The sequence below is a fragment of the Glarea lozoyensis genome, assembly GCF_000409485.1.
Source record: "Glarea lozoyensis ATCC 20868 chromosome Unknown GLAREA6, whole genome shotgun sequence".
Classification (NCBI taxonomy): domain Eukaryota; kingdom Fungi; phylum Ascomycota; class Leotiomycetes; order Helotiales; family Helotiaceae; genus Glarea; species Glarea lozoyensis.
Window position 1 is genome coordinate 580,805 of NW_007361001.1, and position 25,799 is coordinate 606,603.

General features: G+C 46.3%; 13 protein-coding genes across 13 annotated transcripts; 6 read left to right on the forward strand and 7 right to left on the reverse strand.

Moving 5' to 3' along the window:
• Positions 1–236: 236 nt before the first annotated feature.
• GLAREA_02492 (NAD(P)-binding Rossmann-fold containing protein) lies at positions 237–1,547 on the reverse strand (the record flags this gene model as incomplete). The annotated part of the gene is made up of 5 exons (XM_008087578.1): positions 237–354; positions 409–452; positions 528–711; positions 773–1,087; positions 1,141–1,547. The coding sequence occupies 5 exons, from the start codon at positions 1,545–1,547 to the stop codon at positions 237–239; spliced, it is 1,068 nt and encodes a 355-aa protein (XP_008085769.1).
• A 949-nt stretch (positions 1,548–2,496) lies between these two features.
• Positions 2,497–2,916, reverse strand: GLAREA_02493 (uncharacterized protein; the record flags this gene model as incomplete). Its single annotated transcript, XM_008087579.1, has 1 exon — positions 2,497–2,916. One exon carries the CDS (start codon positions 2,914–2,916, stop codon positions 2,497–2,499), a length of 420 nt encoding a protein of 139 aa, XP_008085770.1.
• Positions 2,917–3,906: 990 nt separating this feature from the next.
• Positions 3,907–5,018, reverse strand: GLAREA_02494 (RING/U-box; the record flags this gene model as incomplete). Its single annotated transcript, XM_008087580.1, has 3 exons — positions 3,907–3,974; positions 4,037–4,371; positions 4,423–5,018. 3 exons carry the CDS (start codon positions 5,016–5,018, stop codon positions 3,907–3,909), a joined length of 999 nt encoding a protein of 332 aa, XP_008085771.1.
• Positions 5,019–5,630: 612 nt separating this feature from the next.
• GLAREA_02495 (Type II 3-dehydroquinate dehydratase) lies at positions 5,631–6,089 on the reverse strand (the record flags this gene model as incomplete). Its single annotated transcript, XM_008087581.1, has 1 exon — positions 5,631–6,089. One exon carries the CDS (start codon positions 6,087–6,089, stop codon positions 5,631–5,633), a length of 459 nt encoding a protein of 152 aa, XP_008085772.1.
• A 526-nt stretch (positions 6,090–6,615) lies between these two features.
• Positions 6,616–7,751, reverse strand: GLAREA_02496 (S-adenosyl-L-methionine-dependent methyltransferase; the record flags this gene model as incomplete). The annotated part of the gene is made up of 2 exons (XM_008087582.1): positions 6,616–7,503; positions 7,650–7,751. The coding sequence occupies 2 exons, from the start codon at positions 7,749–7,751 to the stop codon at positions 6,616–6,618; spliced, it is 990 nt and encodes a 329-aa protein (XP_008085773.1).
• Positions 7,752–9,253: 1,502 nt separating this feature from the next.
• GLAREA_02497 (Ankyrin repeat-containing protein) lies at positions 9,254–13,539 on the forward strand (the record flags this gene model as incomplete). The annotated part of the gene is made up of 6 exons (XM_008087583.1): positions 9,254–9,451; positions 9,511–10,086; positions 10,133–11,292; positions 11,358–12,933; positions 12,989–13,241; positions 13,334–13,539. 6 exons carry the CDS (start codon positions 9,254–9,256, stop codon positions 13,537–13,539), a joined length of 3,969 nt encoding a protein of 1,322 aa, XP_008085774.1.
• A 72-nt stretch (positions 13,540–13,611) lies between these two features.
• Positions 13,612–13,767, forward strand: GLAREA_02498 (uncharacterized protein; the record flags this gene model as incomplete). Its single annotated transcript, XM_008087584.1, has 1 exon — positions 13,612–13,767. The coding sequence occupies one exon, from the start codon at positions 13,612–13,614 to the stop codon at positions 13,765–13,767; it is 156 nt and encodes a 51-aa protein (XP_008085775.1).
• A 689-nt stretch (positions 13,768–14,456) lies between these two features.
• On the forward strand, positions 14,457–14,912 carry GLAREA_02499 (uncharacterized protein; the record flags this gene model as incomplete). The annotated part of the gene is made up of 1 exon (XM_008087585.1): positions 14,457–14,912. The coding sequence occupies one exon, from the start codon at positions 14,457–14,459 to the stop codon at positions 14,910–14,912; it is 456 nt and encodes a 151-aa protein (XP_008085776.1).
• A 2,742-nt stretch (positions 14,913–17,654) lies between these two features.
• GLAREA_02500 (nascent polypeptide-associated complex (NAC) subunit, putative) lies at positions 17,655–18,272 on the forward strand (the record flags this gene model as incomplete). The annotated part of the gene is made up of 3 exons (XM_008087586.1): positions 17,655–17,665; positions 17,776–17,948; positions 18,031–18,272. 3 exons carry the CDS (start codon positions 17,655–17,657, stop codon positions 18,270–18,272), a joined length of 426 nt encoding a protein of 141 aa, XP_008085777.1.
• Positions 18,273–19,319: 1,047 nt separating this feature from the next.
• GLAREA_02501 (uncharacterized protein) lies at positions 19,320–20,366 on the reverse strand (the record flags this gene model as incomplete). The annotated part of the gene is made up of 1 exon (XM_008087587.1): positions 19,320–20,366. The coding sequence occupies one exon, from the start codon at positions 20,364–20,366 to the stop codon at positions 19,320–19,322; it is 1,047 nt and encodes a 348-aa protein (XP_008085778.1).
• An 847-nt stretch (positions 20,367–21,213) lies between these two features.
• GLAREA_02502 (Glucocorticoid receptor-like (DNA-binding)) lies at positions 21,214–21,955 on the forward strand (the record flags this gene model as incomplete). Its single annotated transcript, XM_008087588.1, has 3 exons — positions 21,214–21,264; positions 21,414–21,557; positions 21,674–21,955. The coding sequence occupies 3 exons, from the start codon at positions 21,214–21,216 to the stop codon at positions 21,953–21,955; spliced, it is 477 nt and encodes a 158-aa protein (XP_008085779.1).
• Positions 21,956–22,842: 887 nt separating this feature from the next.
• Positions 22,843–23,920, reverse strand: GLAREA_02503 (alpha/beta-Hydrolase; the record flags this gene model as incomplete). Its single annotated transcript, XM_008087589.1, has 4 exons — positions 22,843–22,966; positions 23,017–23,492; positions 23,564–23,694; positions 23,830–23,920. 4 exons carry the CDS (start codon positions 23,918–23,920, stop codon positions 22,843–22,845), a joined length of 822 nt encoding a protein of 273 aa, XP_008085780.1.
• A 371-nt stretch (positions 23,921–24,291) lies between these two features.
• Positions 24,292–25,752, forward strand: GLAREA_02504 (uncharacterized protein; the record flags this gene model as incomplete). Its single annotated transcript, XM_008087590.1, has 1 exon — positions 24,292–25,752. The coding sequence occupies one exon, from the start codon at positions 24,292–24,294 to the stop codon at positions 25,750–25,752; it is 1,461 nt and encodes a 486-aa protein (XP_008085781.1).
• Between the last annotated feature and the right edge of the window lie 47 nt (positions 25,753–25,799).

A 25,799-nucleotide genomic window follows, 5' to 3' on the forward strand; every position in this document is an offset into this window, starting at 1 on the left:
ATCGTGGTATTGGGATGGGAGAAGTTGGTTGGAAGTGGAGGATTGGGGAGAATGGAGTTGTGAGAGCGAGAGAACTTTTTGGTATACTGATTTTTGTTGGAGCAGGATATTCTCACGATCCTTGGCTGTATTTTGAGAAATAACAAAGGGTGGTGACGCGGAGTGTTGGATCAATATTGGGAGGTGATTCCAGACCATACAATTAATTATTGGGTATTCGTTTATTCTCGAAAACACTACTCATTCTTCTTCGCAAAAATAGGAATTTTGGACTCGAAATCATCCATCATCTCTTTCCAAACTAAAGCTTGAACCTTCCTTCCGTTTGCACTCGTCCTGTTGAAAATGGCTTTCCTGCAAAATTATCAGTTTCGAAACGGTTCGCTCTATGAGACAGATTAAACTTACTTCTGATATTGCTCGTCCGTCAACCAGGCAATTGTGAATTTACCCTATGGTCCAAGATCAGCACGTGGGTTTCAAGAAGTACAAATCCATGACAGTGCACAATATTAATGCATACTCACATGTTCTGATTTAGGCTTGATCGCAGCATTCACACAATGTCGAGCGCCGTGATCTGAGGTTTTGCCTAAAACCCACAAGTATATGGGCGTCATGATCTTCAAGACAAACGATGCTGCTGCAATACCGCGGCCGATATTTGTCTTTACCGTGCCAGGACAAACGCTCTTCACTATCACAAGGGGCCTGTTACAGAAGTTCAGCAATCAGGCAGCATTCTCGTTCAGCAGTTGACGCCAATACTCACTCTTCATCAGAATCTAGCGCTAGCTTGCATATCTTGTCAAACGCATACATGGCCATCATCTTGCTACTCGCATAATTTGGCTGATCATCAACCCACCACGCTGGCCAATCTTTCGGGTCGCTTAGGTGATGTAGAATCCCATCATCTGCCGCAATCTCCGGCCATTTCGAAACATCGGCGTACAGATGGTCGCGCGATGTTACGAAAACTAGATGCGCGAGACTGGTACGATTTATACTGTCTGCTTTCATCCAATTGACCAAGAGTAAGCCGAGCAATGCTGTACTTAGGGCATTTACTTGGATTGTTTTCTCCCTTAATAACATGAGCTTGACTTCTCCAATAGAAATTGGAGGAAAAATACTTACCAACCCTCAGGACTTAGTTCGAATTTAGGATTAATGCTACCGGCACTAAGTACAACGACGTCGGGAGCCCTATTATCCAGCTTTTGTTTCAGCCCGTCCACGAAGTTCACACACGACGCATATGTGCTCATGTCAAGCTCCGCTAGCATCACAGTCGCCTTACTACTCGTTGTATTCATCGATTGCGCTAGTATTTTCGATCTCACCTCTTCCCCCTTTGCTATGTTTCGACATGAAATGATGACATTGGCGCCGAGATTGTAGAATTTTGTAGCAGTCGCAAGTCCGAGTCCACTCGTGCCACCAGTCACAACAACCGTTTGTCCCTCAAATGATAGATCGGGGGGTAGTGGTAAAGGGAAAAACCTCCCCAGGATGCGAGAAGGCGATATGTTTAGTAATGTCATATTGGGCGAGCATGTGTTGGTCACTTTTGGTCATGAGTATGAAGGACAGAATGGACGAATTGTCGTTGAAATAAAGAATTTGACTCCAGATTATAAATGTGAGGGGAAGCTCGTGGAGATAAACGATCCGCACTGGGATTATATTCATTTACGTACGCTCATCTCGGTGGCTCGTATGACCCCATGTTTTGCCAGACAGGCAGTCGCCAAGACCGAATCTGTATCACCAAACCTGGGGATATGCAGTCTGTATTATAAATACAGGTATATGTTTCAAGCATCTATTTCATGCAAGCGTAGTTTATTGCGTGAAAAGCACTCTCTATCAAATAACGCTTATAAATAGGTTCTACAACAAATCTTTCGGGAAGTAAATTGTGACCATAGGCCATAGAGTCCCGGGTCGTATACACGAAATCGCGAGTTCTTCGCTAAAAAGTTTAATACTTAGATTACAAATGTTAAAACATAACGGTTTATATTTCGAGTTTGCTGTACCGTCTGAGATTGAGATCGAAACGAGTTCCGGGGGAAAAAACCTAGGACGGAATTGATTGAGGTATGGACTCATAGGTCGCACATAGTACCCCGAGAAAATTGTACCCCATATGATTTAACTGTAAAAGGAATAAAGCAATTATTCATTACGAGTCCATGAAAATATCTGATAATTAAGCGAGAATCACGAAGAAAGGAAACGACGGGATTTCCTCTAGACAATAAGGGAAATGAGTTAGAAGTAAATAGTAGCTAGATTGTTTAATTGAAACGTATATATTTGTATTTGAAACCTGTTTTGCTTAGTAGATACTCCCCGTAATAATCTCAAGCAATTCAAACCAGACAGTGAAGGATTTAAACTATCTCAACCAGCCCGAGGAATAGTATTTTAGAGATGCAGAAGTAGTTGTGGCAATTTGCGATACGGCATCCGCGGCCTCCACGGCCATCAAGCTTTGCTCACACTTTGGGCAGAAGTCTGCGCCGTACCCACCACTCGCCCACAGCTCTGGGACGCACCCTCATTCTCACCTCTTCGTCCATTATACTTTTGATACCGTCCAATCCTCTTCTCCTCCATCTCGATGAAAATCTTCACCTTCGTCAACCTCTCACATATCTCGTTCTGTTGTCTATCCGTATAACCTTCCGGGGGAACGATCGTGATAGTGAGCTGAGCGGGACGAGGGATGGATTTGGGCTTGGGTTTGGCTTCCTCTTTTTCTGTGGCAGACTTGGGAGTAGAGTTGTTGGAAGACTTGGTCTGGCGAGGTTTCTCTGAAGAGACGGTAGTGTACTGTGCGGGTGTGTGTTTACTGATGTTGAGGGGGCAGAGGTAGTCGAAGTAGGAGTTGTACATGAAAGCCATTTTACTTGAAACTAATTGCTTAGACTAGAGTGGATCTCAGTCGATTTAAATCTAGTTTAAGCAGTTGACAAGTACGAATGCCGGGTGTGGTGGTGAATGCGTTACCCTTATTCACGGTCATAATTTAAATGAAAAAGTGATTGAGCTGTCCCTATATTAGTTGTTTTCGCGGTTCTTTTATTTTCTATGTTAGACAATGGTATTCAGAATGTGTTGGCAAAGGAACAAAGGAATTGAATTCATGGTGTTTGGATGTTGAGGTGTATTAAGCGAGATTTCAAGGACAGTGACTTTGAAAGGAACAAGATCAAAGTACTTGAATATTACAATCAAACGGCACGAACAACTTCTCAATAGATCAACTGAAAACCAACCCACTCACCGATTACTCGTCATAACAAACACATCACCATGCATTTCCCCAACACCATACGAACCCGCAGATCTCAGGGCGACACCTCCGCCCGAAACAGTAAGTTGCATTCAGTGGAAGAAATCAGGCCCTTCCTGTCTTCACGACGTGATTTCTTGTCAGCTGGAATCATCATCACGATTGCAGTTACACTAATCCGATATAGATTCGGATTCATACAGAATTTGATATTTAACGCCGGTGTCGGGTTTGGCCTTGCGTGGATGATGAGACAGGGTGAAGCGTCTGGGGAGGAAAGCTAGGTAGGTTGAAGAGGGAAAATTGGAGGGTGAGGTGAGAATTTGAGGGGGTTTACAATTACAGACTTTTCTCTGAATATAAATACATATGTGACCTTGCTGTATCTAAGTCCAATTTACAAAATGAACTACTAATCTGTCCCGTGTTATTAAAATAGCAGTCCTGTTTACCGAGTCTCTAACCACGGACATCTGTCGACAAATGCTACTTTGCAGTTCTTGATCATCGAGCCCAAATCCCACCAATAAAACCTTCCGCATCCACCTGTTACCAATACGATTGGCTGTCTGACAAGTATTTCAAGTTATTTGAATAAGTCAACGAGTCAAACCCTTTGGGGGTCTGAGGGCTTTTTCATGATTAAAATCATGGTTGCAGTTTTCACCTAGATCAGCACACATTAGCACACGAGTATTAATCACAAAATTCGGAATCGTTGAGACTTACAGTGAACAAGATTGCAACCATCATATTTCTGAATGGGAGCGCGACAACGTGGACAAGTTTTGCAAGTTCGATGCATGATCTCCTGAGATCTGGATGCCATATTCTCTGGTGACGAAAAGCTCGCATAAGTCATCGCGTTATGGTCGCCTCTCTTGTTTCCTTCATGCCAGAAATAGGCGTGCGTGAAACATGTTACCTTGGAGCATTTGACACAAGTCATTTGCGGATTTTCGTCGCCGTCGTGGTGGATTTGACCCGAATGACAGTTGTCATCGGCACACCACCGGAAATTTTCGAGATGTCGGAGGTGTTGGGAGTACACAAACTCGGTATACCTGATTTGACCTATTAGCAAGTTCTTTCTTTTTGGGCATTATAATACTTACGGTTGCAACAGCCTGTGGGATAGAAAAGACCTGACAGTATTCGGCGATAAGACAGAATTACAACACGGACAAGCCACCCTTCCCCAAAGATGGGTATAGTTGTGATCAGTCAATCTCGCTGCGACGTAACTCCGCATGCAATCTTCGCAGATACAGCATTCATCATTGCACTTTGGATCGAGCTTTCCTTCACGGATTCGAGTTTCCGCGTTGTCTGACCCACAACTTTTGCAGACTGCCCGTGAATGCTTAGAAGAACAGAAGGTTTTGGTATAGGAGCTAGGGAATGTCGGCCATTCTGATATTTGTCGATGCGTGAGAGGTGCGCCTCGCTTTAGGAGGCCTGAGACTGCGTTGTGTTCTGAGGAAGTGATGAGATGACTGAGCTCGAGGACTCGTTGAATGAGGATTCGGCGAGTTTGGCGAGGTCGAAGTCTCTGCTTGAAAAGGGCCAGGAGTTTCTTGAGGGTCGAATTACTGAGATCGCTGAACTGTTGATCAAAGACCTTAGTAGTTCGTAGGCGCAAACTTGCTTTCCTTGGGTGTGGAGGCCTAGTGACTGTAGACATAGTCTGATTGGAATTCTTGGGATTCATGGTGCTGAGAGTTCTAGGGGACAGGAATTGTAATGATGGATTGCTACTGGGGCCACTTGTCCTGGTTGATCTTAGATTTGTGGTTGTAATATTTAGACACAGTGGTAGATCTGTGGCATTAAATAAGCAGATATCCGTTGATGCTTCCAAATTGCCATCATGGTCCAAGAAACCTGTTCAGGTTCACTGTCCGCAAAGTGACTTGATAGTGATTTGACCTTGGAAGCAATCAGCACGAAGATATCAGTGTACCGTGAACTGTCAATTAGTGACTCGCTAAACCACTAGTTATATAGCTGAAAATTAAGTGAACAACCTCCTTTATTCATACAAACCGCTGGAACCTGATCATTGCTGGACTGTGTGAAGATTTTTACAGTAGCCAAGTTATTAACTTCTTACGAGTATAGCGAACGCTTCTGGATTGGGTTTGATCATTGATGTTGTTTTCGTAAAATCTGCAATTGAATATATTGTTCTGTATTATCATTGAGCTGGTTTTCTGCATCCTATTCGGCTTTTGTAGTGTGACCAATTACCTGGTCATGCTCTCACCCTCCATCTCGTGCAGTCTTATTCCAGTCATTCGTGACATGATCTGATTCCACTCCCTCACAACTTCGCCCTAACTTTGATATGCTCCAAACAAAACTCAATCGCAGCCTTATATCCAAAGACACCCAGCCCACAGATGACTGCTTCCGCCTTGTCACTGAAATAACTCTTACTCCTCCACTCCTCCCTCGCGTGTACGTTGCTGACATGAATCTCCACAAATGGTATGTTTACGCCAAGTAACGCATCTCTCAACGCAACTGATTGATGTGTGAAGGCTGCAGGATTGATAACAATGGCGTCGACGCCTTCTTCGCGTGCTTTGTGAATGCGGTCAATGAGTACGCCTTCGTGGTTGGTTTGAAAGTAGCTCAGCTTCGCGCCGGCAGAGGAGGCTTGGGCAACGGCAGCGTTTTCCACGTCTGAGAGGGTGGTCGAGCCGTAGATTTGTGGTTCGCGGGTACCCAGGAGGTTGAGGTTGGGCCCATTGAGGAGGAGGATGTTTTTGGCGCCCATTGTGTTGTTGTGAGGTTGGATTGGGTAGTTTGCTTATATTGACGTTGTTTTCTGATGTTATGGAGGGAGGTTTGGGAATTGTGTGCAACCGTAGGACTTGGAACAGTTGTAAAAGAAGGAGGACATCTTTCAGAGGATAGATAGGTTTTCTACGACGGCTTGGGATCGGCGAGTAGTGTGGTACGAATTCGGGAGATGGTGAGGTCTCTTCGTCCTGATGCTGTGGTGGAGGAGATGCTTGGCGCGTAGTCGCGTCGGATAAGGTCTTTCGCGGTTCGAGATCTGCTTCCCGAGTCCTTACTGACCTCTGACAACACCAACATCATCAACTCTTCGTCGTTCTTGCATCGGAGACTAACGACGTATGCTGAATTGGATATTGCTATCTGGCATCTAAATCTAAACTTATTCTTTTACATCCTCATAGAACTGGTTTGAACCCGAAATCTATCAAGCAAGAAAAATAAAAAGCCACTCCAAGACGCTGGAATCAAAAGCGATACTGTTAGAGCATGCCAAAGATGTTTTACAGACTTGCAACAGCTCCAACCCATCGCTTAGTGCTCAGGATCTGCTCAAGAGGCCATGAAATTTCAACGTTCTGACCGTCTGCGAAAGACTCCAGCGCCGACCAAAGATCTTGAATTTCTTCTTCACCTACTCTCGGCAACAAAGTCGCAAAGAAACCCTTCAGCCATTGTACATCTCTCATTGATCGCCATTCCTTGTCGTCCTCAATCAGCTCCATCACTTCCCCTTGTCCGACTTGCTTAGGTGCCATCGAAAGCGCAGAATTTAGAGTCTTCATCTTGCAGCCCGTGTCAACAGTGATCCTCTTTGAGCCAGCCTCAAAGTCCTGATCTGGGATTGGTACAGAATCAAGCCCGGCACTCATATGTTCTACTCCTCGAGATAGGATACCACCAGCATTGTGCAGCTTTTGCGCCCAGATCTCAATCATTTCGCCCCAAACTCGTTGCGCGCTTTCATTGTTGATCAGCTGAGGCATGCCATAGAAGTTGATTGAGAGCGTTCCTCCGGGCTTTAGCTGGCGGGCATAGGAATCCATGGCTTTTGAGACGTCTGTCCAGTGGAAAGCTTCACAGATTGTGAGCAGATCGACTTGATGACTTGGTACAGAGCTTTCCTCAGCCCCCTCTTGAAGGAAGGCAAACTTGCTTTTGCAGAATCCGAATTGGCCAAGCCTCTCAGACGCGATGCCAACGTATCCTTCATTTGGGTCCGAAACGATGATATGGTTGAAGCGCTTTGCTAATTCTTGAGCAGCAATACCAGCCCCCGCTCCAACATCGTGAGCAGTTCCCCAGCTGTTCGAGCTCTGAGCGTGATATGTAAAAATGCGTTCCCAAAAGGAAGACGGATAGACTGGACGGTGTACGATATAATCAGACCACTACAACCTTCCATTAGCTATGTTTTGCCCTTAAACGGTTCGAGTGTTTGAGCCGAAAATCTTGGTGGAAAATGTTGCATCTGGGATGAAATTTTCTCGTGCACGCCAATTCGCGGAATTTACGGAACAGAAATAGCAAAACTTACGCAAAATCCTGGAGCTGCGAATGCTGGTTGCTCTTTGTTCGGACCGAGCATCGTCAGTGTTGAGATATTGTCTTCTTCGGTTGTGACAGTATAAGAAGCCATTCTGAAGTTTTCTGGTTCAGCGCGGACTTTTGCCACAAAGAAATTTCGTCTCCAACATGATCCAAAATTTTCAGCCGAGACAGAACCAAGTTTAAAGTAACGGTGAATGAGGCAGGGTGGCATTCAGTCGGTTCACCACAAAGCAGTATCTTGCCTCTTCGTGAATGGAAAGCCGAGTAAACCACAATGTTAGTCGAGTCCAAACCCTTAAAAGCTTTCTTGGGCAGGCTTAGATCACGAACTCGGTGGGGCATGTCGAATGCTTCTTGGTATGAACGAGCTTCTTCGCAAGGATTTCAGATGCCCCGGAGACTGATCTTTCGAGCTTGGGGTCAGCAGTGGTAGTTGCACAGTTGAGAGAATTATACCCGACTCGACTCTCAATAACTCACTACGAAGACTTCAGGAACCAGTAGAAATTATTTCATTGCACTTCCCGGAATGATTATTTCTTCCGCGTTCATATATTTCACGCTCGTCGTTCGCTTTTACAATTGAAGTCGAACCTTGATGCTGTACTGGCTTTGCAGTAGTCGCCAATGGCATCTCGTGCATGCGTAGGTTTACGGCCAGGCGATTCTGGGTGCCACGCTAGCAAGCACTATGTGCTTACTTCTGTCGTGCCTCGCTCCGACTTCGAGAAGCTTACAAAATCATACCTTGGTAAGTGCTTCCGAGTCTCCACCGTAACATGTTACCTACCTACCTATGTGGTCGTCCAACAGCGTCGCAAGAATCACATGTAGGTTCAAGCTGGATGATTGATGTAACCCAGCAGAGACCCTGATGGAATTCCTCAACGGGTCAAAAGAGCTTTATGATGTGGGTGACAGATTACGAATCACACTCGGTCTTGTAAGCCATCTCATACAGTTCTAGTTCCGTTATAGGACATTTCAATTTGGAACTTACATTCTACGCCGAATTTATTGTTACTTCGACCATTGTTATCAATTTACATGCTAGGCGCTGAACGGGTTTAGTAGCTTTCACGACCATGGCGGCCTAGGGTTTGATCTAATTATCAATTTCTAGCATCAAATTACTGCTTTTCTCAAATTTAAATCTTCATTCGATTGCTCTTTACCTCTCTACAGTCGCTTACAAAATCGGCTTCCCCTCCTCACTCCCCAGAAGAAAATTCGGGTCCCACTTGAAGGCGGGGCTCAGCAATCATGTGACCAGGAAGTACTTTAGCAACTTCTCAAATAACTTTGGATGGATCTGAGGCTATTTTCATACAGATTTCTCGGTGATATTACGCTAGAGATCTGTGGTCCCTAAATTTCACCCTACGATATTAATTTCATTGGGTGTTTTATCACGTGCGAATGTAAGGCGTCTTTAAGACTGCTCTCTGGAACGAATCATATGGGTAGATGCAATCTGCACCAAAAAAACCCAGGGGAGCATCAAATTCGGCTCATGGTTGTACTTCAGCTTGTCGCCAAGACTTACGACCTCAACAACAACATTTTTGGTCCCAGAGTAGCTGCGTACAAATGGCAGACCGCCCGTCTCATAAACACTTCAAGAAGTTGAGGAGCGTTTTTAGCTCTCGAGAAGGCAAAGTTAGAGGAGTTAAAGAGCTACTCCCACCGGGTGCGAGTACGTCGAACGACGGCTTCCTCCCCGCGCCAACAAACCCTGCATGTCACGGAGAATCATTATCGCACTCTGGATTTGTCACAGATGACGAGGTAGGTGCTTATCAAAAGGCAATCATTATTAACGAGTGTCCTGATCGCGGCATTCCTAGCGTTCGTCATATCAAGCTTCGGAGGCTGGCTCGATAAATCCAGCCGACGAGGACGGCGTCCCCCAGAATGAGTTGGGCCGAAGTAATGCGAAGGCCAGCTTCTGGGAGCAGGCCTACCAGGATCTTTTGACTAATCCAAAAACAAAATCATTAATGAAGGATTATGACCGAGTCATGGCAGAGTCCAAAAATGAGGCTGCCATTAAAGACAAGAAAGTTGATGGCAGTGACGGTCTCACTGCTGCTGTTGTTCCTGCTGCTAATGGTTCTCCTGCTGCTGCTGCTCCTGCTAATTCTGCCACAGAAGGCCCAGGCGCGGGCGGGGACGAGGAACAGCAACATAAGATACTGGGAAAAGATAGTGAAATGAAGGACTTAGTTTCTCAGAAGCTGAAGGAAATGGAAGATTCGGAATGGGTGATCAAATGGAAAGGGAATGAAGTGTTTCGTGTGAGGAAAGCTGTCAGCGAGGCAGTCAAGATCGTGCAGAAGTTTTCAGGTCTGGCCAGCTCGGCTGCGAGTCTTGACCCTCTTCATGCCGGTCTGGTATGGGCTGGTGTGTCCTGTGTGCTACCTGTAAGCGTCAAAACCCTTGTGCTATGCCGGAAAATAATTTCAAAAGTTACTCCTCAATGACACCAAAGAACGCACAAAAGCCGTCGATGGCATCGCATCAACATCCGAAACCGCCGCACGATACCTCTTGATCGAGCGCGACTACCGCGATGGAAAGCTAGGGAAAAACGATGATTTCGAGCGCTCGGCGATCAAAATATGCACTGAGATTCTCATATTCTATGCGCAGGCTGCTGTCTTCTTCGCTCGCAATGAATGGAAAAGATGGCTCGTCAATACGTTCAAGATCGATGATTGGACTGGCGCTCTCGAAGCGATAAGCGAAGCAGAAACAGCTTGTGAACGTTTCAGCGCCATACTGACTTCGTCAGCTCTGCTAAAAGGCCGACAAGAGATTGCAAAACTCCTGGCGGCTCATGAGGAGGAAACAATTCACAAGATGGAAGCCTGGGTCTCTAACACCCAAGTCGGAGAGCAGCATCACCAAGTGAGAGAAAAGCTTGGTCGTAGGTATGCTGGCTCTGGGAAATGGCTGTTGGATTTGCCTGCTTTTGTTGAATGGAAAAACAGTTCTCATGGCAACTTCTGGCTTCGAGGTGCTGTGGGGATGGGAAAGAGCTCACTTGTTTCTATCGTCGTTGAAAAGATGAAGAACGAGGAGGATAATTTTGCTTACTTTTACTGCACTAATGCGTTGAGTATCCCCGAAGCAACCGAGTCACCAAAATGCACAATTATCAGAGCTTTAGCGGCGCAGCTTGCGTTGTCTCCAGATAAAAAGAGCATTGCGGAAGAGGTCAAACTCAAATACGAGAAATATGTTAGCGAGGGACTTACTGGAGTAAAGCCTGGCTATGAAGATTTCTTAGAACTCTTTAGCAGATTAATTGCCAGTCGGAACTCAATAACACTTGTTATTGACGCCTTGGATGAATGTCCCGATTACGTGGAGCTGCTTGCTGGGCTTAAAATACTTTCTGAACGAAACAACAACCTCAGACTTCTCGTCTCCTCACAGCGGGTAGTCCCAGTCAACGCATACCTTACACTCAGCATCAATACAATCAGCTCAGCTCAAAATCTGGAAGACATCACAAGTTTCATCCGAGGGGAAATCGAAGTATATAAATCGTATCACCCAGGAGTCCTGACCGATGAGTTATCTCGCGACATCGTCGACACTCTATCCGATAAGGCAGAAGGAATGTAAGTCCCCCACATATCATTTCAAACTTCCTAGCTAGTTACAAGCTCTGACTCAGTTGCCCAAGGTTCAAATGGGTAGATCTACGTCTCAGGTTCTTGCTCGACCCAAGTGATGAAGCAAAACAAGCCGACATCCAGGAGAACTTGGACACTATCAAGAAGAAGCCAAATCAAGGTATAATTAAGAAGATGGTGGAAGCGTACCATACGCTTTACAAAAAACACTTACCCTTAAATCCGGACACTAGCGCCAAGAGGGAGGCGGAGGCAGAGAAGATTCTGGCGTGGGCTTTTGCCTCGATTCGCCCCCTACATCTACATGAGATCCTGAGTCTTGGCAAAGAAAGGTACGTCAAAGAGGTCGAGAATCCGAATGCATCCGAACAGGATATCTCGAAACTATGCCGCATCTTTCTCTTCGTTTCCGAGAATTCTCAACTTGTCGAGATGTCACACTCATCTGTGAGCGACTACCTTGCTTTGAAGTTTTCTGGCAAGCTCGACGAGTTCTTGGCAGATACAAAGACCAAAATTGATGACAAAAAGCTGCTCCAAGATGCTCACGATCTGTCTAAAGTCTTGGTAAACAGGAGAGTCGCAGAGGAGAGCATATCTTACCTTCTCTCCACAAAAGATCTCAAATTCGGCCAAGACCACGCGATTAATCCAGAATCTCTGCTCTCTTACACAGCAGAGTTCTGGTTCCAGCACGCCAAGGTACCCATCCGATCAGTGAATCAAGTCATCAATGAGGACCAAGAAGAAATGGTGCAAGAAATACCGGAAGATCTTAGAGGTTTGCGATCGTTATTCAATCCACAAAATTGTGGGGCATTTGATAATTGGCTGACCATCCACGACCCTGACAAAGTGACCAGAATCAAAGGAAAAGATCACTCATCAGGTGGCCTTCGTGGTCAACAACTCTACTATGCCATGCTCCTCGGTATCTGGGATGTTGCAAGGGACATGATCGATGATAATAGGGACGTTAATATCGTCGGCGGCTATTTTGGTAACTGCATACAACTTGCCGCATACCGTGGTAACCAGCCCACGGTTTCCAAGCTTCTTGATAAGGATGTCATGCTTAACGTGGAAGCTGGAATATTTGGCAGTGCTCTACAAGCTGCTGCCTCTCAAGGCCATACGGACATATGCTCTATGCTTCTCAATCACGGTGCGGACGTCAATGCAACAGGTGGCTTGCTGTGCAATCCATTGCAGGCTGCTTTGACTCGAGGTTCAAAAGCGACCATTGAGCTTCTCACGAGTCGCATTGGTGGAACTGATCTACCATATGGCAACCTCTGGAAAGACGCCTTTTCAAATATTCCGGAAGAAAAGCGAAAAGTGTTCGGGGGTCACCTCACTCGCTTCGTGACCATTGATCTGCCTCACAACCTGACGTTCGAACAAGAGCTTCTTGCCTCCGTGGTCGAAATTACTCGCAATGTAGACCCCGAAAAAGCCTTTAACTCATTTCTGGAAGCTTCAGAGCTCCAAAGGTCTTCAAGGATCTCGGGAACACAGCGCGGTTATTACCAAGCGATCTTACAGAAGATATCCGATAACGACAAAAATGAGCCGTATTATCTCTATAACCAACTGCCACTCATTGCTTTCTATTTGATACTGCAGGTAAACTACCATAAATTCGGAACAGAAAAATAACGATGACGCTAATACACTATAGTCGGGTCCTAAGATTCGGCGAATTCAGCTTGATTACGCCCCAGTTTTGGATGCGATTGCGAGAATCATATCACAGCACGGATATTTTCTTGTCCACGCGATGCTACCACGGGTCGACAACAAGGAGTCTCTACTAACGGAAATACTGACATATCTTTATACAGAAATCTTCAAGATGCTGGTGCGAATTCTCGAACAATCCCGTTTGACCGCGTTCCGCTATGCAATACTCGGTTTACGACACCGAGGCGCTAGTGAGTGGTTATATACGACTGAAGAACTGGATAAAACTGCAAAGAGGATTGAATTTCAGCTAGTCGAGTGCGCAAACTGAAAGCAGTCTCAGCTCAGTCAGATCCCCGATCTCGCGCGACATTCCCAGAGAACTGGTCCTGCGAACACGAGAAGTTGCACTTGAACCGAGAAACAGTCCCAACGTCGCCAAAGACTGATACGTCCAGGCCACAGACAGCACAGAGCGTGACTGGAGAGTTACTCCAGACAAATCGGACAACCGTCGAGGCGTGGGAGCCGTCTCAAAATGAGTTGTGAGAGATCCAGACTGTCCTGGAAAATGCTACAGAGGATGCAGGAACGGCCAAGAGACACGATTCAATCCATAACATGGCACAAACCACCTCAAACAATACGGAAGGCTCCCTTCAAAAAGACCTCGAAGTAGAGAGGATCGGAGTGGTTCCTTCTCTCCCACCACAAATGATCGCCGAGGAAGATGTAAAGGTTGCCGATGAGGAGATGTTTCCTGCGACAGTTGTGTGAAAGGAAGCAACTCTTCTCTGACCTTTGGTACTGTGAAACGATTAGCTGACAGTTTTCTCGAATAGCTTTCATGTAGAATTAGAGGGTTTATCTCCCCAGATGACTCCATTTCAACTTGATGCGAGAGTAAAAGTCTCACGCGACTCAACAACGACCCGTTGCCCAGACCTACCAAAACCTATATGTATCCAGTAGGTCACCTCAATCAATTCAATTGGATTACCTTCGCTCCTTCAAAACCCTCAGCCACAAATCATGACCTCATCCTTTCCTCGACAGCTTTTCCAACCACGCCTCAATCCGCATCGCTTAACTCAAGCCTTCCTATCTCAAACCGAACTTCCTCACATTAAAACACATGATAGGTATTTACATCAACAGGAATCTGGCTAGTCTAGAAATAACCGCAATCGATAAGGTGACCATCTCGCGCGGCTTTTTCTGTGGTTTCGGATTCAGATGTTTGTTGGTACCAACTGACCACCACACCACACCCGTGGCCAGAATCCTGGGGGCTGAGATCGTGAGTTTCAATAATATATCAGGGAGGAAGTCGCAGGTAAGAATTTATTTCCTAGTGCGAATTTTCCTGTTTACTGTTTCTGCATTTCATTTCCTTACAATTTCCCTTCAACTGTATAATCATTTCCTCAGTGCTGTGCATTGAACCCCCCAGACAAAACAACAAGATGAAAACCCCACGCTCAATCACCATCCACAACTCCCTCCCAACCACCTCCCTCAACGCAAACCGCGCCCCCAAATTCTTCAGCAAACTCTTCCATAACCTGCCGGGCAGAAAACCATATCATCAACTTGATAACTCCGCGGATGATGTGGTCTATGAGAAGGCGTTGTATCAGCCGATTGTGAAGGTTCAGGCGACTTATGCGCCGAAGGAGAAGTTTTTGGGGGATAATCTTTTTGGATTGGTTAGGGAGGAGGTGGGGAGGGAGAATGGGTTTAAGGATGCTGGTGGTTATGGAGGGGAGAGGGTGAGAGTCACGGGGTTGAGGAGGCCGGTTAGGAAGGTTGAGGAGGAGGAGGAGGAGGAGGTTGTGTGGACTTTTGAGGAGAGGCCGAGGGGGTTGAGACGGCCCGGGTTGAGGAGGGATGGGAGTGAGGGGATGCCGTTGCTTGTTTAGAGCGATTGGCGTGTTAAATGGGGGATGGGTTGTATGAGTAGGTGGAGTTTGGAAGTGAACATAGGAATTTGCAGGATCATGGGAGTAATTGGGTAGATTGGCGTTTTACTTGGATTCTACGAACAAAGTCCCAATTGGGTCTGTAGAGCATGTATCCCGATCACGGCTGGAGTGGAAATATTGAGCATTGGAGAATTCTCTGATATACTGCATGCGGATTAAATATACGATTTAAAATAAAGACACGATGACTTGACATGCCTATTTGTTCCGCACGCGTACGCCGTATTGTAGGTCACAATGTGGTGGAAGTCAAAGTACAGACACTCAAGCCAATCTCTATATCCTTCCTGGATCCTGGTTGCAAAGAAATGGTAAACGCTGGTACAGTTGAATGAAATTATATTGTTCTTGGAATGCACTCAATTGCAATCCTTCGAGGAATGGGCATGTGTCCATTGAACGGCTTGGATTCTGGGGATCTTCTCGAGGGGTTGAATTTTGTCGCAACTTGCAGGACACAAAAGAACTTCTGCCAGGATTTCTGCTTACAAATAGAATGAAACAAAGAGCTTCATGGGTAATCATACCGAAAAATACCCAATTGCAACCAGATACAGTACCTTTTCTCCATTTCTTTCGCATCGGTGTCTCTCGCGATCACGAGACACCTCGAAAGACGTCGAAGCCCATCACGTGAATCACTAGCGCACCGAGGCCCGTGCGTGAAAATTCTCAACTATATCAACGCATCGCACATTCCCAAACTTTCTTTTCTTCTTCAGACGATCTTACTTGTAAGTTTACCACCCCCCAACATCTTCCTTCTCCCCTTCTCCCCCTCCGCCTTCCCCCATCCGAATCTCTACTAACGTCCCCCCAGCATAGAATCATTTCTATAGTAAACGTCCTCTTCTGAGATCCTCTCACGAGCCTCAGACTCCAACCCGGACGATGAGCCGATCCTCGGTGCCCAAGAGTGAGGCCTTTTACTTTCGCACTGTCCGCAAGGATGGCGGTTCCTTTCTTGTAAAGGGACTGTATAGAGAGTGGCGATGATCTTGTCCCTTTTTGTGCTGGCTTCGGTCGCGTGAACTGGGTGGGTGCTGATGGACGTCTGACGGGCCATTTTTATCTTTTTTTCATTGTGTACTGCGCTTGTGAGCGCGGTCCCGAAGAAGAAAATTTTCGAGAGTGGTTTTTGGTGGACCGTGTGAATTGGGTCAGGTGCCAACTAAGATGGTTAAGGAACGACGAAGGATGATATTTGTTTTTCCTAGAGAATACATGAATCTAATATAATCACATTTGTTTGTATCATCGTTCGCGTCTTTTTCTGTGATATTTCAAACAGTTGTTACAGCGGCTATCATGCTGCGAACGTTTTCACAATCGACAAAAAAAGCATCACGCAGCTGCACATTCAGAAACGCATATCTCTTACCACTGCAGCTACATCTAGAAATACGAAGATGTACTTACAGAAAATCGTATCGCTGCTTACTGACGAACATTTGAGTTGTTCTTCCATAAACGGTAACGGAATCTGGTGCTGGAAGAGCAGACATCGCGGCGTCGTGAAATATCTGCCCGTCTCAACGCCAACCAGCCGGTTTGAGAACACACGAATACGATTTCAAATGGTGAAAGTCAATGAGTTTTTTCATCTGAGTGGAAACCGTCGTGGCTGTATCTTTGCCTCTCCATGGCAGGCTCTAAAATGCACAAAAATTTCGCAAAATGTACTTCTAGAACTGATATGTGAGATCGATTATTAAGCCTGTAGGTTGGTCTTGAGGAGACAGCATATAGAGCCCGTTGAAAAGTCCAACCCTGAGATTGTCATCGCATGTTTCTAGCTCAGCGTGCTGGCAAGGTTTGTTGTCGACCAAATTGTTCTACTCTGAGTACCTGGGACGATTTATGCAGTCTCCTCAACTGGAGAAGTGGATGTTTCTGTATGAGAAGAACCTCAATTGAGAAGCAAAGGACTTCTACGTTAGCCGGTGACTAGCAAGAAAGTATTATTACAGTCTTTACATGAATTGACTAGGTTTGTTGGTGTAATAATTGTACCTGCTGAAACTTTTCAATCACAATGGGATCTCATCCAACATATTCCATCACGACGCCACGCCGTTAAAATGCATCGACTCCCCGCATTCACTGTACACTGTGCTAACTTTGGTCTGTGGACATGAAAACGATGCCTCTTACAGTGCATTTAATCATAACTATTCGTTATGAATGAATCATTGTCCTGCCATAGTGATCAAGAAAATAGACAATCTTCCTCTTCATCTTGAGGTCACAAACTCCCCACAATAAAATAAAGCTCGGTTATTTGAAGGTCTTGGCGTTGCCCACAAACAGCAAGGTCCGACACCGTCAACACCTCTCACCGTGATCGAAGCACCAGGAGATCGCCATTTCACATCTGTACGTGTCCCTAATTTTCGTTGAAGCTGCAGAAGTTGTCGCAGATTCGCTGTAGACGTTGCATACTGACTATTCATCCTGTAGAATAACCATCTCTTCCATCTTCTTACGATCAATTCTTTCCTGCGCACTCCATCGGAAATCTAAATAAACCGCAATTATGGATATGGAAAAGTTAAGAAAGATGCAGGCGTCGGCGCGAATTGGTATGTGGGATTCTGCAGAGTGCAAATGGCTTCATGTTTTTTGAGACCATGAGGCTCTGCGAGCTCTCCAATGAAATTTATGACCTGCAGCTAACACATGCGTTTAGGGTATGTACATAATTCTCTCTGCGCGAAATTCGAATCGAGGACAATGGATGGAGATACGGGAATTGCGCGAAGTGTCATTGGATTCGGATTGCTGACGAGATGAAAAACAGTGGAAAGGGTACACCAAGAAGAAAGGTCAAGAAGGTCCACAAGAGTCAGGGAATGGACGACAAGAAGCTCCAGACATCTTTGAAGAAGCTTAATGTCCAGCCTATCCAAGCAATTGAGGAGGTCAACATGTTCAAGCAGGACGGAAACGTCATCCACTTTGCTGCTCCAAAAGGTGAGGCTCAAGCACACACCGCACTTCGGGAGAGGATGAAGTTTGTCCTGCAATATTACCGGAAGCTAATTGCAATTCCAAGTCCACGCCGCCGTCCCATCAAACACATTCGCCATCTACGGAAACGGAGAAGACAAAGAGCTCACCGAACTCGTACCTGGTATCCTCAACCAACTCGGCCCAGATTCCCTCGCCTCTCTACGAAAGCTTGCCGAGAGCTACCAATCCATGCAGAAGGCAGAAGGCGACAAGAAGGAGGGTGACGACGATGATGATGACATTCCAGATTTGGTAGCAGGATCCTTCGAGGACAAGGTCGAGTAAAAGTTTTGATTGGAAACGGTCCTGGAATCTACAAATCGACTGGGAGGCGGAGCCCTTGTTTTTTTGACGGCTATGGTAGAACTGCATATCTTCTGCGAAGGCGGAAATGGAACATACGGCAATTTTTCAGTAGTCGATGGTCGCTTGCTTGTACAATAAAATTCATGCGGCTCCTCATTGTTTGTTGAAAAATTGGTGCATCAGGTCTTGGTTAAGTGACGTCGATTTTGGAAAGGTCTGGTATTCCTACTTTGGCTGGAACACGATATCGAACAGGAACCAGCAAACGAAACCTCGAAAGCAGACAGCTCGATGTCTTTGACGCAAGATCTACCAAGACTCGATCAATTGTCTAGAAATTGCAGGTCCGCACGTGCTACTTACTCGAGTGCAATCCTTCAACTCCCCCAGATTGACAAAATTCCTACAACTTTGGACGCACTTCGAAGCTCTATCAGCTTAGACCCATATAAATCCCTAGAATCCGCTATAAATATCTGCATAGCGTAGCATACATTACAGTGGCTCCTGCTCTATGTACTAATCCTACTGTCACTGCAAAATTGTATCTGCTGAACAAACGCTAGAATATAGGAGTCCTCAAAGATGTAGGTCAGATGGATGTTATTCGGCGCTGAAGTGCTAAGTATGTTGGTGATATGATGAGGCAGATGATGGATGTGATAGTATTGCCTATACTCTTGGGCAAGTTGAGTCTAGTATGTTGATTCGCGTTGATACCTTGCTATGTAGAAATTTTATACCGTGTTATACTTGGGTAGTATGGAGTTTACTAATTTGAGATTTCTTTATTCTACAGCTTTTGTAATACACTACACTCGCTCTTCTGTGACTCTCTTTGAACCAGCACTGCTGTTCACTTCTTATCGACTAAGGTACATCAACTACAACTGATTCCCCCAACTGGCCTTCTTGCTACTCGACAGTACCAAACCTGGTTCACCCTCTTCTTCAACTCTCAACACGCAGATCTCCAATCCTCCACCCCTATTCCCACCCCAATCCCCTTTCTCCCATCATCACACCTCAATGCCCCCTCGCAGCCCCCTTAACCAACTTCAAAGCATTCTCCTCCCACCCATTCGCTCCCCCATACTCCCCCACCAACCCCTCCACATCCACCTCCTCCCACCCCCTCTCCCTCCTCCGCCCAATAACAGCCGTATTCCGCGTACTCGGAATCCTCAACATCTCCGTTTCAACCGTCCACCCACAATCCCTCGCAATCCCCGACACCCACGCGACCAACGACGCGAACTGCGATTTCGATGCCCCGGGTTCCTTGGACGGCGGGGGACGAAACCGCGCACCGCTGAGAGCGTGGCTGCAGCACGGGATCATCATGAAGGCAGAGCGCGAGAGCGTGGCGAGGATGGGTGTCCAAGGCGTGAGTTCGTCGGCGTGGTTGGATATTATGAAGGTACCTTGGGGGAAGACGCCGTTGTGGATTTTGGTTTCTTCGGTTATTTTGACGCCGGTTTGGTCTTCGTCGGTTTCGTTTGGGGTGGTTTGTAACATCTGTGGAATCAATACCATTTCTTTGATATTCTCCTGAGCTTTCGCACTCCAATTCTCCCACGATTTCCGCCGCCGAGCGTCGAATCCCCAGCCTGAGTAGCCTTCTTCGATGAGGATATGCGTGAGAAGACCGTTTCCACAGCCGATGTCTACGAATCCGGGGAAGTCTTGGTTTTTGTATATATCCTGCCACAGCTCGATTAAGAACGCCGCGATGGCGAGATCTTCAAATACATGTTTGGTGGGATCAGTAGTCTCGGCCCAATTCGTACAGAGATCTCGTCCGTATTTAGCTTTTAATCTTGCGTATGTGTTTTGCGTTCTTATTTGAGGGATGATGATATCGTGTTGGACTCTCTTGACATAGCCTGCTGCAGTGCCTTTGCCGTGTTTATGGAGGACGGCGAGGAGATGCTCGGCTGTTTTTTCGAGTTTAGGTGATTTGGGTTCGGCGTCGAAGAATGAATAATGGATGGATACTTCACCATCTTGTGATGTGGGATTGAAGTGGTGGAGGAAGCCGATACCACGGACTGCTGGGTGGTAGTAGGGCATTTCTGATGGGTTATCGATGTGAGATATGTATGCTACCAGTGAGTTTATATTTCCATCTTCTTCAGTATTTTCGTAGAACAAACATGACTGATCCATTGATTTATCTAGTTTCGGTTTTCTGGGTATCATAGTCCGGACCATAACAGTATTTAAATGGAAGTCTTTGAAATGAACTAGTCGTGGAGGAATGTCCGCTTGATTTAGCAAATCTTGAGGAACTTCTGTTTTGATAGGCACATCTATTGAGATATCCGCTCGAAATAGATGGTTTGAGTTTATATTTGGATTTCGAATCAGATTTAGCATAACGCTTCTGAATATCTCTGGCGGAAACGAGCATGATTGCTTGAAAAGGGGTGTCCAGCGAGTCCCGTTCGTTTCTTGAAGAATGCTTTTGCTTCTACTTTCAGAGTCTACCAGAATAGGGAGTATTTTGGAGGCAGACATGATTGTTTTGGTGATTTTGGAGCGAAGCATTGTAGAGCTTGAAATCCTAGAAGAAATTTGATAGAAGGAGGCCGGTCACGTGATCATTACCATTCCGTACGTGTGGCCGCCAGTCAAACATGGCTACGTCAATATGATAAAGAGTTGTAAAACATATTGAAAGGTATAAGTAGTAATGATGTGAAACATGATTGGGTACCTGACTTGCTGAATTGATCTCCTCCTTCAAGTTTGACGTTGAGAGCTCGAATTAGACTTGGCACCTGAGGCCGCAACTCTGAAGCGAGCATTTTAGCGCATCCCACAACGCAATTCGCGATTCGATGTCCGCGGGTCAAAAATTACGACCAACGACAACAACTTCAACAACTAATACGACAATCGCCAAAGTACCACCAAAATGCGTACCTACGACGATACCTTCTCCGGTGAGAAGATCTACCCTGGAAAGGTACGATTCCTAAGCCCATTTCCCCCTCGACGACTTTCGCGATACAATGACGAGGGGCAACGTCAAATCCACGATACATGATAAATTTGGAGGAAATGAATGAGGCTCATTTGGATTGCATGGGCAAATGCTGACGGAAGATATTATAGGGAAAGCTCTACGTCCGTGGTGACAGCAAGATCTTCCGATTCCAAAATGGAAAGACCGAGTCCCTTTTCCTCCAGCGCAAGAACCCCCGCCGAATTGCGTGGACAGTTCTTTTCAGACGACAACACAAGAAGGGTATCTCTGAGGTATGCGAAATCCCTCCGAAACATCGGACTGGCTGTAGGCGGAGCTCGTAGCGCACGTTGTATAGAAGGGTTGTTGGATTGTCATCAGGTTACTGATCAGTATTTCACCCATATAGGAGGTAGCCAAGAAGCGATCCCGCCGTACCGTCAAGTCCCAGAGAGCCATCGTTGGTGCTTCCCTCGATGTCATCAAGGAGCGCCGATCAATGCGACCAGAAGCCCGATCCGCCGCACGCGCAGAGGCCATTAAGGCAGGAAAGGAGAAGAGAGCAGCTGCCAACAGCGCGAAGAAGGCAGAGAAGGCAAAGACCGCCGCGAGTCAAGCTAAGGGTGGAAAGGTTCTCAGCAAGCAAGGTGCGAAGGGTGCTCAGCAGAAGGTTGGCCGAAACACCAAGTGAGCGGGGAATGGGTCTTGGTTTGTCGTTTTTACTCGCTTTACGGCTTTTCGTTGCTGGTTGGGTTTACGCATGGGTGAGGCAAAATGGGCTTCTTGCGGAATCTTGAACAATAGATGATCAATGCAGGAGCGGTACAAATACCATGACAGTCCGGATATTCTTGAATGTGATACGGATACGATGTTTTTGAGGCAATGGAGGCAATGGAGGCAATGGGACGCATTCACACAAGCAACGCGTTTAGGATGATCTGACGTGTTTGTTTCCACGGAGTCTGATGAACGACTACCTTTAGATCACTAATACCCTATGGCCCGTAAAGTTATACAAAGATCTCGTGTCTCTTATAAAAATAAGAACTAACACTTTCAATGTATTAATCATTTTCCTCTTACACCGAAAGCCACATACTGGAATAGCAACCAAGTACTGGATCTGGATCCTCCACAATACCCTGAAACCCTTTGTTATGTACTACTGATCAATGTAGTTGCTGTGTCCAACTTGAAAATGCCATATTGAAAACAGGCCAACCGCATTTATTGGACAATTATAAAACGTCCTAACGAAATATTTTCCAGAATTATTACCATAACACCGTGAACATAATCACAGTCATCATGTACTAGTGGAAGAGATTAGGAAATGGAGAAGGAAAACGTATAATTAACGTTTGAAGAGATGCTTGAAAAGGAAGTTAATCTTCAAATTAAGGAGGGCGATTGGAACAACTAGCTTGGGGTAAGAAAGCTTGTCATGTTTTAACAGAATTACACGATATTTCTGGAGCAGTGGAGCTTTTACAATTGTTTAATGTGCTAGTTCATCTACTGTAGTAGTCTGTGCTCTTAATATGTAAATAGCATCCAGTGAAGTCCGTCAGTAGCTCATTTCCTCACTTCATTCAGTTCGTATGCTGCTTCTTCAACTGCCGTCGATTTACGTGCTTGCTCTGGCTTCTCCGGCTCATGAAGCGCCAGAGAAGCAGTAAAGCTATCGATAGTCCAAACACTAGAAGCCCATTGCCATAATTGATACTTCTTGGCTCCCCGGCAAGTCACGAGGTTGCTTTATCAACTGGAGGAACCCTTTCGTTCAGATACTTCTCCAAATCATCAATCTCATCCGGATCGGCCGAGTGTTGCAAGCCTTTGTACATCTTCAAATCAACACTCCATCCCTCAGACTTCAAGATTTCCGCAGTCTTTTGTCCCCACTGAGGAAGGACTAGGGGATCACTATCGCCATGACCCATGAAGATAGGAGTCGACTTGTTTGGGTTTTCCGACGGCAACAACTCCTTCATCTTGTTATGTAACAACAAATAACTACTCAATCCAAAGATCCCCCCCAATTTAAAAGGCGACGTAATACCAGCAAAAATGGACATGGCACCGCCCTGACTGAACCCGCCGAGCACGATCCGGCCAGATGGAATACCAGCGTCGATTTCGGATTTGATTAGGCTGTGGAAGTAGTCTCGCGAGCGGAGAATACCTACTTCATCTTGACCGCCTTGAAGATCTTGAAATTGGGTCTAGAAAATAACTGTCAGTGAATGACTTGAGGGGTTGGCTAAAGGCAAAGTACAGTGTCTCGGGGTCTTACAATGTCATACCATCCTGGCATTTGCATACCCATGTTGACGGTGATAGGAATTGTTGGGGCATTTGGAAAGACGAATTTTACTTCTTCGAACTTTTGTCGAAGACGCCAGTTCTGGGCCAGGGTTACCCATCCTGTTGGTTTGGAGTTAGTATGGTCATTCCTATAACAGAGGAGGAAAGGTTATCCTCAAGTCTACTAGATGGCAGTGATTGGAATTTCTGCATCTGACACTGTGCCTTAAAACGGAAACAGATGATATATCTTACCTGCGCCGCTGTCGCCCAATCCGTGGGCCATGATGACCGTCGCCGTATGCTTCTTCACGGCAGGAATAACTAGTGGTGCTTTTTGTGCCATTTTGAATGTATTCCCGCTCTTGTATGGAGTGTTGATGAAGCTTTATGGTGATTGGATTATCTGATAACCACCAGGAAAGATTTTGATGAATGTGAAATTGTAAGTCTAATGAGAGTTACTATCGTCACATGAATTGCCCGAGGTTGAAGTGCTAATGTTGTACATTTTGGCGAAGGACCAGGGTCATGAGAACCGACAAAATCCTTATCCGAGCCTTGTTTACGACGATAAGGAGCTGTCAGAAGACGACATCGATCCTTCAGCAACACACTTGCGTACTACCTGCTCGTAAACAGATGTGCTGCCGCATACCTTCTCTGTGGCCACTTTCCTTCTTGTAACATTACAGCAAAATCTGGACTCGAAACTCAATGTCTGCCGCGCATGTAGCAGCAGCAGTATACCAAAGCATCAATAACCCAGCTATGGCAACAACCACAGAATCTCGGCCGCCTTCTCCCAGCGCATTACCTCCTATACCATCATCTCCAACATACTCATACGCATCCACGGCCGTACCTATCCCATCATCGTTTAACCTCCCTCTACCGCCTCCTCCCCAACCAGCACACTCAGTCCTCACAAAGAGCGACATCGAAGCATCACAAATCGCATACTCAGAACTATTATCTTCCGCGAAAGCCTACCGCTTAGCCCTCGCCGAATTATCATCATCAGCCTCAACTTTTGGATCAGCACTAGAAGCATGTGCGCGACTGAAAGAGGCACGGTCCCCTTCCATTCAGAGCTCAGAGAGCATGTCAAATAGTTTTACCATACATGGGAATTCGGGCGGTTCGAATTGTACGGCTGATAGTCTTCTTGCTGCCAGTGGGGTACATCAGCTTATAGCGAATCATCAACAAATACTTAGCGAGACTGTGTACAGGAGTTTTGAGGTGCCGTTACTAAGTGACCTGGATCAATGGCGTACAAGGATGGAAGACGAGGAGGAGAGATATCAGAAAGATGCTAAGACAATGAGTAAAGAGATAAGAAAAATGGAGAAAGAAGGGCTAAGGTTACACGGAAAACGGAAACGAGACGTCGGAGCATTCAGAGAACATCTCGTCAAACTAACCCTCCAACTAGACGGTCTAACCTCCCTCCACGGCGGTCACGCCCGCGGCCTCCTCCGCGAAGGCCAAGAAATGAGCACATCAATAGTAGAATGCTCAGCGGGGCTCGTCCGCGCCGAAGTCGACATCTTCGAAGCCCTCGCGCGCAAAGGCTGGTCCGGCGGCGGTCTCGACGAACTCCTCGAGCGCGGCCGCGATCTCTTTGCCAACGAATCCGACGTCTCGGACGCGCACCACTCCAAAATCTTCAGCATCCTCCCAAATAAATCGATTCTCGCGGACTCAAATCAGGATCCTGCTTCCCGGCCGCAAATGGCATCTCATCCCCATGACCATGCGAGGAGTGATAGTTTGCTGGTGGAGGGACATGGGTATCAGAGTCTTACGGCTGCGGTCACGGATACGGATGTGAGGAGCGTGTTTTCGGATAGCGGGATGAGTCGCACGAGACCGGATTCTACGACGGGGATTCTGAATCGGTCGAGGGGTGCGAGGCCGTTTAGTCCGCCGCCGAGGGAGAGGGTTAGGGAGGGGGGTGATCCGCTTGAGTTGCCGAAATCGACGGATGTGGAAGCGGATAAGGATTGTGGACTTTGTGAGGATGAGACTGCTGAGGGTGAGCTGAGAGATGGGGATGAAGGGGTGAAGGAGGGGAGTGTCGAACCTAGGGAAGAGAACGAGGGAGCGGCGGGAACAGCGGCGAAAAAGAGGGAGCGGAGGTGGAGTGTTACTGATGCTACGGTGTCTGATTAAGGAGGGAATGGCAGGTATTTTGTAAGCATGCGTGTGAGGGTGGATGT